Below are 13,393 nucleotides of genomic sequence, written 5' to 3' on the forward strand. Positions count from 1 at the left end.
CATTGGAAAACATAATCTCAACTGTACATATACAATGATGGGGTCTAGATAAGCTGTTACCACTCAAGAAAGAGATCTTGGCGTCATTGTGGATAGTTCTCTGAAAACATCCACTGAATGTGCAGTGGGGGTCAAAACAATGAACAGAATGCTTGGAATCATTAGGGTGCAGCCTGGGCAGAGGGAGGCACAGATTTAAACAGAAAACTCTCACCCTTATTTGCATATTCCGCTGCTTATAGGAGAGACAGAAACCCTTTGCCTGAATGATCAGAGTTATTTGGCCCAGCGAGTGCGGGGCCATCTGACCACACTGGTTCACCCAGGGGCGGCTCCAGGCCCCAGCACGCCAAGCGCGTGCTTGGGGGCATGCCGCCCGGGGCGCTCTGCCGGTCGCCGGGAGGGCCGCAGGCAGGCTACCTTCGGAGGCATGTCTGCAGAGGGTCTGCTGGTCCCGCGGCTCCGGTGACCAGCAGAGCGCCCCCCGCGGCATGCCGCCGTGCTTGGGGCGTGAAATGTCTAGAGCCGCCCCTGGCACCTGGAGACACAATCCGCAGCCCCCAGCCAGTCCCTGAGAACTTTCACCTCCAGCACCCGGGAAAATGAGGCTTTGGCTCCACTTAGTTTTCATTTTTGCAGCTTTGGAAGGTATTTTTGTCTCCCGAGTAATTTGCACAGTCAGGTGAATGTGATACTATTGCTCTTTCTATGTGATTTCTATTGTGTCTTTCTTCCTAGGTGCCCGGTCCCAGGGGTTGGTGGAGTCCGGAGGGGATGTGAAAAAGCCCGGAGACTCTCTCCGCCTGTCCTGCAAAGCCTCCGGCTTCACCTTCAGCAGCTACAATATGCACTGCGTCCGGCAGGCTCCCGGGCAGGGACTGGAGTGGGTGTCATTCATCGGCAACAGAGGGCGAAATATCTACTATTCTGATGCAGTGAAAGGCCGATTCACCATCTCCAGGGACAACTCCAACAACCTGCTGTATCTGCAACTGACTGGCCTGAAGCCCGAAGACACCGCCCGGTATCACTGTGCGGGGGAAGCACAGAAAGGGGAAGCCGGCTGAGCTAAGACAGAAACCTCTCCCTCTCCCTGCAACCTCTCCCTGCCTAATTAGTGAAGCGGGTTAGAGGCGCCCAAGATCTGTAAGTGAAAATGAGATCAGTTATGGGAAGAGGTCTAGCAACAACAACCCCTTTTTACTCTTCTTATTCCTCCTGTTTTGATTTTACTGAAGATCAAAGAGTTTACACAAGTTCCCACAAAGGAGAGAGAACAAAATATTTGGGTCCCTTCCTCTTTCTTTCCTCTGCCGGGGGCAAATTCTGAGCCCACTCACAGTGTCCTGGACAGTCACTGATGCAGAGACATAAAGGCCGGAAAGGAGCAGGATGAGAAACTAGTCAGAGCTCCTGCATAACACAGGCTATAGAGCCTCAACCTGGTTCATTCCGGTTCCCTCTAGGACCCTTTTCCCTTCACCGTGCTGGGATTCCGCTCAGTGTCACCCTGTCAGTGACACATTCCAGCAGAAAGACACTGATCTCTCAGCTTTTGGCACTAGAACGCACGATTTGTTTGTTTTCTTCCTTTGTTTTTTGTTTCTTTGTCTGTTTATTTGAATAATGTTTCCACCAATGCAGGCTTCTCTGGCACAAGGAGCATTTTCCTAGGAGAAAAAAATCCTTGGTTAAATGAATAAAGAAATAACCCCCCAAATATTTATTTTCTGTTTTTAATAATAATACAAAATGGGGGGATCCATGAGAGACAGAGAGGGGGTGGGATGCAGGGTCCCTGAAGGACATAAATCCACACCGTGTAGAGGTCAAGCATAGGAGTTTATTACACACAGCACTGGCGGAGTGTCACCTTGTTTATTAGGCTCAGAGACACTGTCAATCAATTGATTACAATAGAATATATAGATTTTCCGTGGGCGGGGGAAAGTGATAGGGTAGGCAGTTCCACACCCCGGGATAGGTTTTGCAGCAAGACAAGATAGCACATTAGCCAATGGTTAAAAGGTTACATAATGTCTCCGCCCATGGTCTCAAGTTAGCAAATTAACATTTAATTAATACTTTGATAAAATATTATTAGTATAATATATATATATGTTGAATTCTTATTTGGAGTCCATAGGAATGGAGCAACTCCTTTGATTGTCCAAAAGGTACATTCCTAGGGGTTAAAGCAAAGGAACAGTGAAAGTATATGGCAATAAAGATTGTCCCCTTTATGTCTTAAGGCAGGCATTGGTCCCTGGGAAGGGAGCTGGAAGGATGCCATATCTTATACTGACATGTGCCAACTTTTCATAAACTCAAGGTTGGATCTGTGCAAAGAACGTTCCCTACAGAAGAGACTGACACAATAGGAACAGGGATCCTTTGTTCAATCTGAAACATTAGATGAAACATAATTATTTAGTTATTGCTTCAACATCTGTCATTTCTACTGACCAAGCATATCTTAGCGAAGGCGGTTATCTGTTTACCCAGCTTTCTCTTAGCTAATCACTATTTGCTAGGCCTCTGGTCTCCTGACCAAACTCTGGTCTTTGGGTCTGGAAAAGAGCTGGATACAATTCATATACCAGGTTGTTATATAAAGTGCATATGGATTTTAACCCTTCAGTCCCCTTCTCCCGTCCAGCAAGGGAGGCAGCAATGAAAAAACAGCACAGCACAGCCTTGGAGACACGCCTGAAAAAGGGCATTGAGGGTTGGAAAACATCATTTTTTAACTCTGTACCTACACAAACTACTCATTTGCACATAGAAAACCTGCAGGTGCCCTTTGACTCCACCTCGCTAGTAATGTCTCAGGGTTAAACTTCAGTGCTGGGTCCCTCAGGCTCCTGGGAAGCGTCTGGATCGGGGTCTCCAGGGCGAAAGGGAAAGAGTTCACACTACACCGATTCAGGGAAGAGGCGATTCATTGTCTCCCGAGACAATCCCAGGGGCCGGCTGGATTTACAAACGAGCATCTGGAGACCCGGTTTCACTGTGTGAGAGACTGGACCAGTCACAAAGCCCATCACCAAAACCAACGGTGAGTTCACACTGTGTTTGGCTCTTAAAATGACTAAATTTAAGAAAAGACAGGAATTAACCCCAATAGTCAACGTTATGTCAAAGGCACCGATTTATGCTCAGAACTGAGTAGATGAAATAGTTAGAATTTGACTAAACGTCCGGAGCACTGCATAAAATCCTTTCATGTTCTATATTCCCTAACTTCTTGCAGGAATCATTGGTCTGACGCTACCATGGCAGGAAATATAAACAGTGATGTAGCACGTAAAGTTGAGTTACAAATGCCCCTGAAGAATATTGTAATTGCTGAATCTAATCTAATTTAATATATCTATCTATCTCCATAAACCCCATCTATCTATCTATCTATCTATCTCCATAAACCCCTCTATCTATCTTATCTATCTAGAAAGAAGAAGACTCCAGGGGAGATGTGACAGAGGTCTATACACTAATGAATGGTGGTGGGAAAAGTGAAGAGGGAATTAGTTATTTACCCTTTCCCCCACATACAAAAACCAGGGGTCACGCGGTGCAATTAACAGCCAGCGGAGTTAATACAAGATCGTGTTCCAAGTGTCATGGATCATTTCAACGCAGCTGGTCAATTCTAGGAAGGAAGGGAAAGGGGAGGGGCTTCCGTCCCAAATCCCACCCAGTGGGAGGTTAAATCTTCCGTGTTCAGTGGATCCCTGGGACACGACTCCTCCGCAGAGCTGACCCCACTGGCCGGACGTTGCATGGCCCCTCTCCTCATGGGACAGGGCTCCAGAGAGGAGTCCCCTCCCCGCATATCGCCGCACAATAGCCAGGCCCTCAGGTCCTGGGTGAGGAAATTCAGTCACTGCAGGGAGCTGTTCATTCCTCCCAGAGGTCCGAAAGTGTCAGGAGGACCCCAGCACCCTGTGCCCGGCGCTGCACAGATACACAGAACGGGACAGTCTCACTCATGCACCTGGAGCCCTAGCGCGAATCAATCAAATCACTGGCAACAAGAGTGTGTGTATTTTATAGGGGACATGCAAATGAGGAAGACGGTTTCCTGTTTAAATCTGTGCCTCTCTCTGCCCAGGCTGCACCCGGAGACACAATCCGCAGCCCCTGGGTCTGTGCAGTGACCAGCCAGTCCCCTGAGAACTTTCCCTTTCAACACCAGGAAAAATGAGATTTGTGCTCCTTTTAATTTTCTCTGTAGATGCTTTATAAGGTATTTTCCACCTCTGAATAACTGGCGGAGTTAGATGAATATTAAATTATCGCTGTTTTTATACCGATATTTACAATCTGTCTTTACTTGCAGGTGTCCGGTCCCAGGCGCTGGTGGAGTCCGGAGGGGATGTGAAAAAGCCCGGAGATTCTCTCCGCCTCTCCTGCAAAGCCTCCGGCTTCACCTTCAGCAGCTACGGCATGAGCTGGGTCCGGCAGGCTCCTGGGAATTGGCTGCTTATATTATCCCTAGCGGGGATAGTACGTAGTTCGTTGATTCAGTGAAAGGCCGATTCACCATCTTCAGGGATAATCCCAAGAGTGAGCTGTATCTGCAAATGTCCGGCGTGAAAGGCGAGGACACCGCCCGCTATTACTGTGCGTGACACACCGTGAGGGGAATCCTGGTAGGGCTAATCCAAAAATCCAAACTGCAGAATTGTCCTTCTTAGAACAGGATCAACAGGCAGAGTGCTAACAAATCTGTCAGCTGGTTTCAGATCTCTGCACCCATATTCGATCACGTGTCCATAAAAAGCTGCAACAACTTGAGCACTCACATGGTTAAACGTGGCACTGATCGGACACTGAAGTAAAAATGCAGGCTGCACAAGAAGAATATTTGGGGACTCATTTGTTCAAGGTGTAATAACTAGCACTTGGGTTTCCGGAGGTGCCTAAAAGTGATGACTGCCAAGATGCTTCTGTGGGTTGTTGGGGGATGGATAGAAATACTCTCAAATTTCTCTGAAAAAAAACAACATGCCCCTATAGACCGAACACATCAGGCACAAACACCTCTGGCCTCAACAGAAAACCAGATGTTCACATGATGCTGCCCTGCTCACCAGCCTGATATTCTTCCTTCTAAGGGTCTGGTCCACAGTCCCCTAAAGCCCGTGGTGGAGCTTTCCATTCCCTTCAGCCCTTACACCCATGGGTGGCAAGTTTGTAAAAATTTTGGTGGGGCCCAGAACCCGCCCCCAACTCTGCCCCCCACAACTCCGCCCCCACCTGCCTAAGGCTCTGGGAGGGGGCTCGGCGGGGGAGGTCTGGGGTGCAGATCCTGGGCTGGGGATTAGGGTGCAGGAAGGGTGCTGGGTGCAGGCTCTGGGCTGGGGCAGGGGGTGGGTGTGCAGGAGGAGGTGAAGGGTGCAGGCTTTGGGATGGAGTTTGGGGTTGGGAAGGGGTGTGTGGGAAGGGGGAGGGAGTTTGGGGATAGGAGGGAGTGCAGGGTGAGGACTGTGGGGCTGAGGATGAGGGGTACATGATGCAGGAGGGGGCTCAGGGCTAGGGAAGAGGGTTGGGCTGTGGGTGAGGGCTGTGGATGAGGGGTTCATGATGCAGGAGGGGGCTCAGGGCTAGGGCAGAGGTTTGGAGTGTGGGGTGAGGGCTGTGGATGAGGGGTTCATGATGTGGGGGCGCTCAGGGCTGGGGCAGAGGATTAGGGTGCGGGGGGATGAGGGGTTCATGATGTGGGGGCGCTCAGGGCTGGGGCAGAGGATTAGGGTGCGGGGGATGAGGGCTCTGGCTGGGGCTGAGGATTAGGGTGCAGGGGGATGAGGGGTTCATGATGTGGGGGTGCTCAGGGCTGGGGCTGAGGATTAGGGTGCGGGGGGATGAGGGGTTCATGATGTGGGGGTGCTCAGGGCTGGGGCTGAGGATTAGGGTGCGGGGGGAATGAGGGCTCTGGCTGGGGCTGAGGGTTTGGGGTTGGAGAGGCTCAGGGTAAGGGCAGCCTGCCTTGCCAGTACTGGCGGTGGGCAGGCACTAGGACCCTGCGGCAGCAGACAGCAAATCTGCTGGGAGCCCTCCGGGCAGCAGGCAGGAGAGAGGCGTGCTGCGTTCTGTCAGGCAGGGACGCAACACAACGCGGCGGAGGGGGGGGAACACGCGGAGGGGGGGTGGCAGGCGGGGGCTGGGACCTGCTCCAGGCAGGGTCGCGGCGGCGGGGGGAGACCTGCGGTGGCCGGGGCCGATCCAGGCAGGACCGGGGGGGGGGCGGGAAGAGACCCAGCTCCAACTATTGCTGGAGCAGGGCGCCCAGCCCTGAATATTGCTGGGGCCCGGGCCCCACACAAATATATAACCTGCCGCCCATGCTTACACCTGCAGGGATGGGAGGGGATTCAAGGGAGCTCTTTGTGCAGCAGTGTGGTCAGGATGGCCCCGCACCAGGGGCGGCTCTAGAAATTCCGCCGCTCAAGCGGAGCCGCGGGAAGAGGGGACCCTCCGCAGTCATGCCTGCGGCAGGTCCGCTCGTCCCGGGGCTCCGGTGGACCTCCCGCAGGCATGACTGCGGAAGGTCCGCGGGAGCTGCCCTGGCAGGACAATGCCGCCCCACGCGCCTGCTTGGCGCTCTGGGGTCTGGAGCCGGCCCTGCCCCGCAGGCACTGGGCGCTGCCCAGGCACAGAGTTAGCACCAGTCCGACTCCCTCCCTTAGAGCCATGGGCCAAATAACTCCGAGCATGCAGGGAGCGGGTTTGTGTGCCTTATAAGTAGGGGGATATGCAAATCGGGATGAGAGTTTCCTGTTTAAATCTGTCCCTCCCTCTGCCCAGGCTGCACACGGAGAGACAATCCGCAGCCCCTGGGTCTGTGCAGTTACCAGCCAGTCCCTGAGGACTTTCCCCTCCAGCACCAGGGAAAATGAGGATTTGGCTCCGTTTCGTTTTCATTGTAGCAGCTCTGGAAGGTAGGTTAGCCCCTGAATGCCCTGCAGACTATTGAGTTATTGACTGTAATACCAATGTGTTTGTAACCTGTCTTTATTCCCAGGCGCGCGGTCCCAGGTGCAGCTGGTGGAGTCCGGAGGGGATGTGAAAAAGCCCGGAGACTCTCTCCGCCTCTCCTGCAAAGCCTCTGGGTTCACCTTCGGTGACTACTGGATGAGCTGGGTCCGGCAGGCTCCTGGCAAGGGCCTGGACTGGGTCGCAACTATAAGCTACTGGGCCGGCAGCACTGTGCATTACGCCAACGCGGTCAAAGGCCGATTCACCATCTCCAGAGACAACCCCAACAACCTGCTGTATCTGCAAATGACCGGCCTGAAGCCCGAGGACACCGCCCGCTATTACTGTGCGAGAGACACAGTGAGGCGAAGCCGGGCTGAGCTCAGACAAAAACCTCCCGTTGCGGTCAGCAGGGAAAGTCCCAGCTGGTGAGACCCTGACACTCCCGGGACTGGAAACTGAAAAGAGGAAACAGCGTGTTCATGTCAAGGTGCCCTGCTCTGGCCAAACCTAGCTTCACCCAAGGCACAGGTTCAGGGGCCGGTCCCCTCCTGAGTGAAAAGGGCTGGACCTGGACCTTTCCCTCTGATTTTTAATCAATTCTATGTGCAAATCAAGACTCCCATTCTACACACTCTTAAAAGCGCGCGGGGGCTGGGGGGGGGAGCCAGTAAACAAAGCCAGTAACACTGACAGCCAGAACCAGGCACGGGGCTACCCCCAGTGATGCTATCGACCATTGGATATTTGTTCTATGTGCGCAAAGGTGTTAAACAACTGATATTATTAATCGACTCCCTGCCCTGCGCACTGTCACACGTCTATGGGCCTCATCAACAACGCCCATCCATCCGGTGTGAGAACCTAGGGCCATGTCACATAGCGGATCTCTCATCCTCCCAACTCCTCTCTCAGTGTAATCCCATTAACCTACCTGTATTTAAACAGGAACCCTTCGCCCCCCACCCCCGCGAGGGATTTCCATGCAAATTTCACCCAGGGAGGTTGGGAGTTGAAAGGGAGCAGGTGCCCTAGGTCGATGGGCTCACTCTATCCAGGCCACAAATGGGCAGCTCCTCGGTACTGGCTGTTCACATTTTACCAGATGATGTTGCTGGGGAAATCCCATAAATCAGACTTGCCCAAGGAAAGGGCTAAATTCAGGATTTATCAGTCAGAAATGTGTGACCTGAATGGTCTATGCAAGCGAATGTTTTCATAGCTAATGTGATTATAAAGACCTGAATGGATCCCTCTCTCCATTCCCACCCACATTCTCCCCGTGACCAACGCTTACCCCAGGGTTTCTCAAACAGGGGTTGCGCTTGTGTAGGGAAAGCCCCTGGCAGGCCAGGCCGGTGTGTTTACCTGCCCTGCCCGCAGGTCCCGCCGATCGCGGCTCCCACTAGCCGTGGATCGCTGCTCCGGGCCAATGGGAGCTGTAGGAAGCAGGGGTCAGTAAATGCCTCGGCCTGCGCTGCTTCCAGCAGCTCCCATTGGCCCGGAGCAGCGATCCGCAGCCAGTGGGAGCCGCCGTCGGCCAGACTTGCGGGCGGGGCAGGTAAACATACCGCCCTGGCCCGCCAGGGTTTTTCCCTACTCAAGCGGGGATCCCGGTTTGAGAAACCCTGACTTACCCGGTTTCACAGTAGGGCGTCTGCCAGCTTCAGGAAGATAAATGCATTTCTGGGCTGATCCAATTCCCATTGCAATCGAGTGTGAAGAGTTTCTCCCTGACTTTACTGAGCTTTGGACAAACCCGACAGATGGACAATCGTTCTGGGGTCAGAGCCTCACAGGTATTAATTCTGGAAGCTCCTTGGATCCCAAGGCTGCTACCCCGACTGACTATAGCTGGTGTTCTGGCCCATTCATTCAAACAGATTAAAACATTGGTACCAGAAGGGACCTAGCGATGCAATGAGATGCGGGTCAGGCACTCACCCAATTGAACCTGCAAGCCTGATTTAAATGGGTGTTCTAGCTACATCTCTACGGCTTTGTTCAGTACCCACCAACCATCCGGCAGCACTAAGGAGGGGAATAAGGGAGAATCCTTTCAGTTATCGATAACCAATAATCAGTTATTGCAGGGAGCAGATGCCCAGAGTGTGTTTCAGCGGAGCAGGGAGGGAGGGTCAGCTGGCTCCGCCCTCGCCCTGTGGACGCCCCCAGTGACTCTCTGATCAGACACGCTCCACTTTAAGGCTCCCTCCTTCTCCCAGCGAAGTCACTGGAGAAGTTGAGCCCTCAGCGAAGAGCAGTGGGAACGCGGAGTCTGGAGTGCGGATTATGGGCTGGAGGGTTCTGGCCAATAAACTAGAATTGACCTTCCCCGGCCAGGGCCGCCCAGAGGATTCCGGAGGCCCGGGGTCTTCGGCGGCCGGGGGGGCCCTTCCGTTCCGGGACCCGCCGCCAAAGTGCCCCGAAGACCCGCGGCGGGAGCCCCCCGCCGCCGAAGCCCGGGCGGCGGCGGCGGCGGGTCCCGCCAGGGGCGGCTCTAGGCACCAGCTAAACAAGCAGGTGCCTAGGGCGGTGAAATTTAGGGGGCGGCGAAATGACGGGCGTGTATGTGCCCGCTTACCGGAAGAGCGGCGGGAGCTCTTCCCCGGCTGCAGAGGACAGGCCGCTCCTCGGCTTGTCCCCGCGGGTGCACACCAAGAAGCGGCCCCTCCTCTGCAGCCGGGGAAGGGCCGCACAACCAGCTCCGCCTGGGGGGGGGAGGGGAGGGGCGGGGAGGGGGTTGCTTACCGCGAAAAGGCGGGAGCCGGTAGCGCAGCCCTGCCCGGGCTGCAGAGGAGGGGCCGCTTCTCCTCCGCTTGTCCCCGCCGGTGAACTCCGAGAAGCGGCCCCTCCTCTGCAGCCCGGGCAGGGCTGCGCTACCGGCTCTTGCCTTTCCAAGGTAAGCAACCCCCCTCCCCCAGGCGGAGCTGGTAGCACGGCCCTGCCCCGGCTGCAGAGGAGGGGCCGCTTCTCGGAGTGCACCGGCGGGGACAAGCGGAGGAGAAGCGGCCCCTCCTCTGCAGCCCGGGCAGGGCTGCGCTACCGGCTCCCGCCTTTCCCGGTAAGCAACCCCCCCCCTCCCCAGGCGGAGCCGGTAGCGCGGCCCTGCCCCAGCTGCAGAGGAGGGTCCGCTCCTCAGCTTGTTCGCGCTGCTCTCCTGCGGGTAGCGGCCACCCAGACAAACCGGTAGCCAGCTGCGGGCCGCCTGCCTGGGGGGGGGCTAGGGCGGCGCTGCGCTGCTCGGGGGGCGGGGGCTCGGGCTGCGGTCGGCGCCGCTCGGGGGTGGGGGGGCGGCGCTCTTCTTTTCTGCCTGGGGCGGCAGAAAAGCTAGAGCCAGCCCTGGGTCCCGCTCCCCCCCCCCTCTTACCCGAGCGCGTCTCCGGCGGGGCCTGAGCTCCGTCCCGCTCAGAGCCGCGTGGTGAGGGGGCGGGGCTGTGAGCTCCACGCCGAGCGGAGGGAGCAGCCCCGCCCCCTCCCCACGCCGCTCTGAGCGGGGCGGGGCTCAGGCCCCGTTGGAGCTCCCAGCCCCGCCCCCTCCCCACGCGGCTCTGAGCGGGGCGGGGCTCAGGCCCCGTTGGAGCTCCCAGCCCCGCCCCCTCCCCACGCCGCTCTGAGCGGGGCGGGGCTCAGGCCCCCTTGGAGCTCCCAGCCCCGCCCCCTCCCCACGCGGCTCTGAGCGGGGCGGGGCTCAGGGGCCCCGGCGGAGACTCGGCGCTTGAGGCGCTGAGGCTCCCGGAGAGGGGCGGAGGCGGGAGCCTCCGCTCTTCTCTTGGGGGCCCCTGCGGAGCCCGGGGCACGGGGCAAATTGCCCCCTTTGCCCCCCCCTCTGGGCGGCCCTGTCCCCGGCAGCCCATTGGTGATCCTGTGTGTGAAATTCACCCCTTTGTAAAGGGGCATCACAGGGGCCTGTCAGCTACTGAGCACCAGGGATGACTTTTCTCCTGCCCCCGCAGCACTGACCCTTCTCCTCAGACTGAGGAGTTTGACTCCAACCCCCTTTCCAACAATACAGCCCCCAACAGAAATTTTCCCGAAGCATTTCTGTACAGTTTGTCTCCATCTTAATTTTCCAGATTCTCATGAACAAGGAATGGTTCAGTAATGAAACTGGCTCCTAATTTATAATATTGACACCAACATAAAAAGGGGAGAGGATAGATAGATAGATGGGGCGTATGGGGATAGATAGATAGACATATAGATGTCTATGGCGATCAATAGATCAGAAGATAGGCGGACAGACTGTCTCCATCCAGTTCTTTCCTGGTTGCAAATCTCCAGCGTGCAGAAGAAAGAGCAGAAGGGAACATTCCGTGTCACAGCGGGACTCTGGAATCCACCTGCCAGGAGACTTAGCAACGCGACACAGCGTCACACACCTCCTGGGTCCCCCCGTTATACTGTCCCCACCCCCGGCCCATGCAAATGAGCTCCCCGGGGGCCTGTTCATAGCCCAGTCCCGGCCGCTCACCCTGCTCAGAGCCAGTGCCGGGCTTCAGCTTCCCATCCCGCCTGGGGACCGAGCCGCCAGCCGCAGACATGACCCCCAGCCTGGCCATCGCCTTCCTCCTGCTGCTCCCCGCGGGTACGGGCGGGACCTGCGCTGCCGCTGGGCGCCCGGTACCACGTGTTCCCTAATAACTGCGCCTCCAGGAATCACTGACATATTCCCCCTTTATCTCTGCAGGTGTCTATTCCCAGGTCAGCCTGGTGGAGTCCGGAGGGGGAATCAAGAAACCTGGAGATACCCTCAGACTGACCTGCACCGTGTCCGGATTCTCTCTCGCTACCTACGGGGCGCACTGGGCCCGCCAGCCAGCGGGAAAAGGGTTGGACTGGATGGGAGGTATCTGGGCTGATGGGGGCACTGCTTATAGCAATGCTTTCAAAAGTCGACTCGCCATCACCAGAGACACCTCCAAAGGCCAAGTGTCCCTCCAACTGACCGGCCTGCATCCCGGAGACACCTCCGTGTATTACTGTGTCAGATACGCACTGTGAGGAAAATCCTATTAAAGCCTGCACTAAAACTAACCTTGTGGAGAACCAGTCTGGGTTTATGAGCCCCAGGGAGGAGCAGTTGCCAACACTCCAGAATCTAATCCCTTAGCACTACTACATGAGCTGGGTCCGACAGGCTCCTGGCAAGGGACCAGAATGGGTCGCTTTTATAAACCTCGGTGGGGGTGCAGACTACCCTGATTCAGTGAAAGGCCGGTTCACCATCTCCAGGGATGATCCCAAGAGTGAGCTGTATCTGCAAATGACCGGCCTGAAGCCCGAGGACACCGCCCGCTATTACTGTGCGAGAGACACAGGCCTTGTCTACACTACAAGACTATTTCGAATCAACTTAGTTCGAATTTGTGGATTCGACCTTATGAAGTCGAATTTGTGTATCCATACTAAATACACTAATTCGAATTTCTGAGTCCACATTCATGGGGCCAGCGTCGACTTTGGAAGCGGTGCACTGTGGGAAGCTATCCCACAGTTCCCGCACTCCCCGCTGCCCATTGGAATGCTGGGTAGAGCCCCCAATGCCTGCTGGGGGAAAAAATGTGTCGAGGGTGGTTTTGGGTAACTGTCATTATTGAACCGTCACTCCCGCCCTCTCTCCTTGAAAGCGCCGGCGGGAAATCTGTTCGCGTCCTTCTCTGGTCGGTTACAGCTCGGACGCCACAGCACTGCGAGCATGGAGCCCGCTGCGATCATCGCTGCACTTATGGCCGTTGTCAACTCCTCGCACCTTATCGTCCACCTCTTCCACAGTCAGCTGCTGAGAAATCGGGCGAGGAGGCTCCGGCAGCGCGGTGAGGAGAGTGGCGCAGACCTCTCACAAAGCAGGGTACGCCAAGCAGTGGAGATCATGGTGGCAATGGGTCAAGTTCATGGTGTGGAACGGCGATTCTGGGCCCGGGAAACAAGCACGGACTGGTGGGACCGCATAGTGCTGCAGGTCTGGGATGAATCACAGTGGCTGCGAAACTTCAGGATGCGTAAGGGCACTTTCCTTGAACTCTGTGACTTGCTGGCCCCTGCCCTGAAGCGCCAGGACACACGGATGCGAGCAGCCCTGAGTGTGCAGAAGCGAGTGACCATAGCCCTCTGGAAACTTGCAACGCCAGACAGCTACCGGTCAGTAGCGAACCACTTTGGCGTGGGCAAATCTACCGTGGGGGTTGCTGTGATTCAAGTAGCCCACGCAATCGTTGAGCAACTGCTCTCAAAGGTAGTGACTCTGGGAAACATCCAGGTCGTCATAGATGGCTTCGCCGCGATGGGATTCCCAAACTGCGGTGGGGCTATAGATGGGACTCACATCCCTATCCTGGCACCAGCCCACCAGGCCAGCGAGTACATTAACCGAAAGGACTACTTTTCAATGGTGCTGCAAGCACTGGTAGAC

General features: G+C 55.9%; 2 gene segments (V, D, J or C); both read left to right on the top strand.

The window, feature by feature from the left end:
• Positions 1-581: 581 nt before the first annotated feature.
• On the top strand, positions 582-1,647 carry LOC123378006. The segment is given in 2 exon segments: positions 582-648; positions 739-1,647. Coding segments are annotated over 2 exon segments (375 nt in total).
• Positions 1,648-6,898: 5,251 nt separating this feature from the next.
• LOC123377544 lies at positions 6,899-8,869 on the top strand. The segment is given in 4 exon segments: positions 6,899-6,944; positions 7,028-7,341; positions 8,569-8,603; positions 8,758-8,869. Coding segments are annotated over 4 exon segments (507 nt in total).
• The last annotated feature ends 4,524 nt before the right edge of the window (positions 8,870-13,393 follow it).

The sequence above is a fragment of the Mauremys mutica genome, chromosome 9 (assembly GCF_020497125.1).
Source record: "Mauremys mutica isolate MM-2020 ecotype Southern chromosome 9, ASM2049712v1, whole genome shotgun sequence".
Taxonomy (NCBI): Eukaryota; Metazoa; Chordata; order Testudines; family Geoemydidae; genus Mauremys; species Mauremys mutica.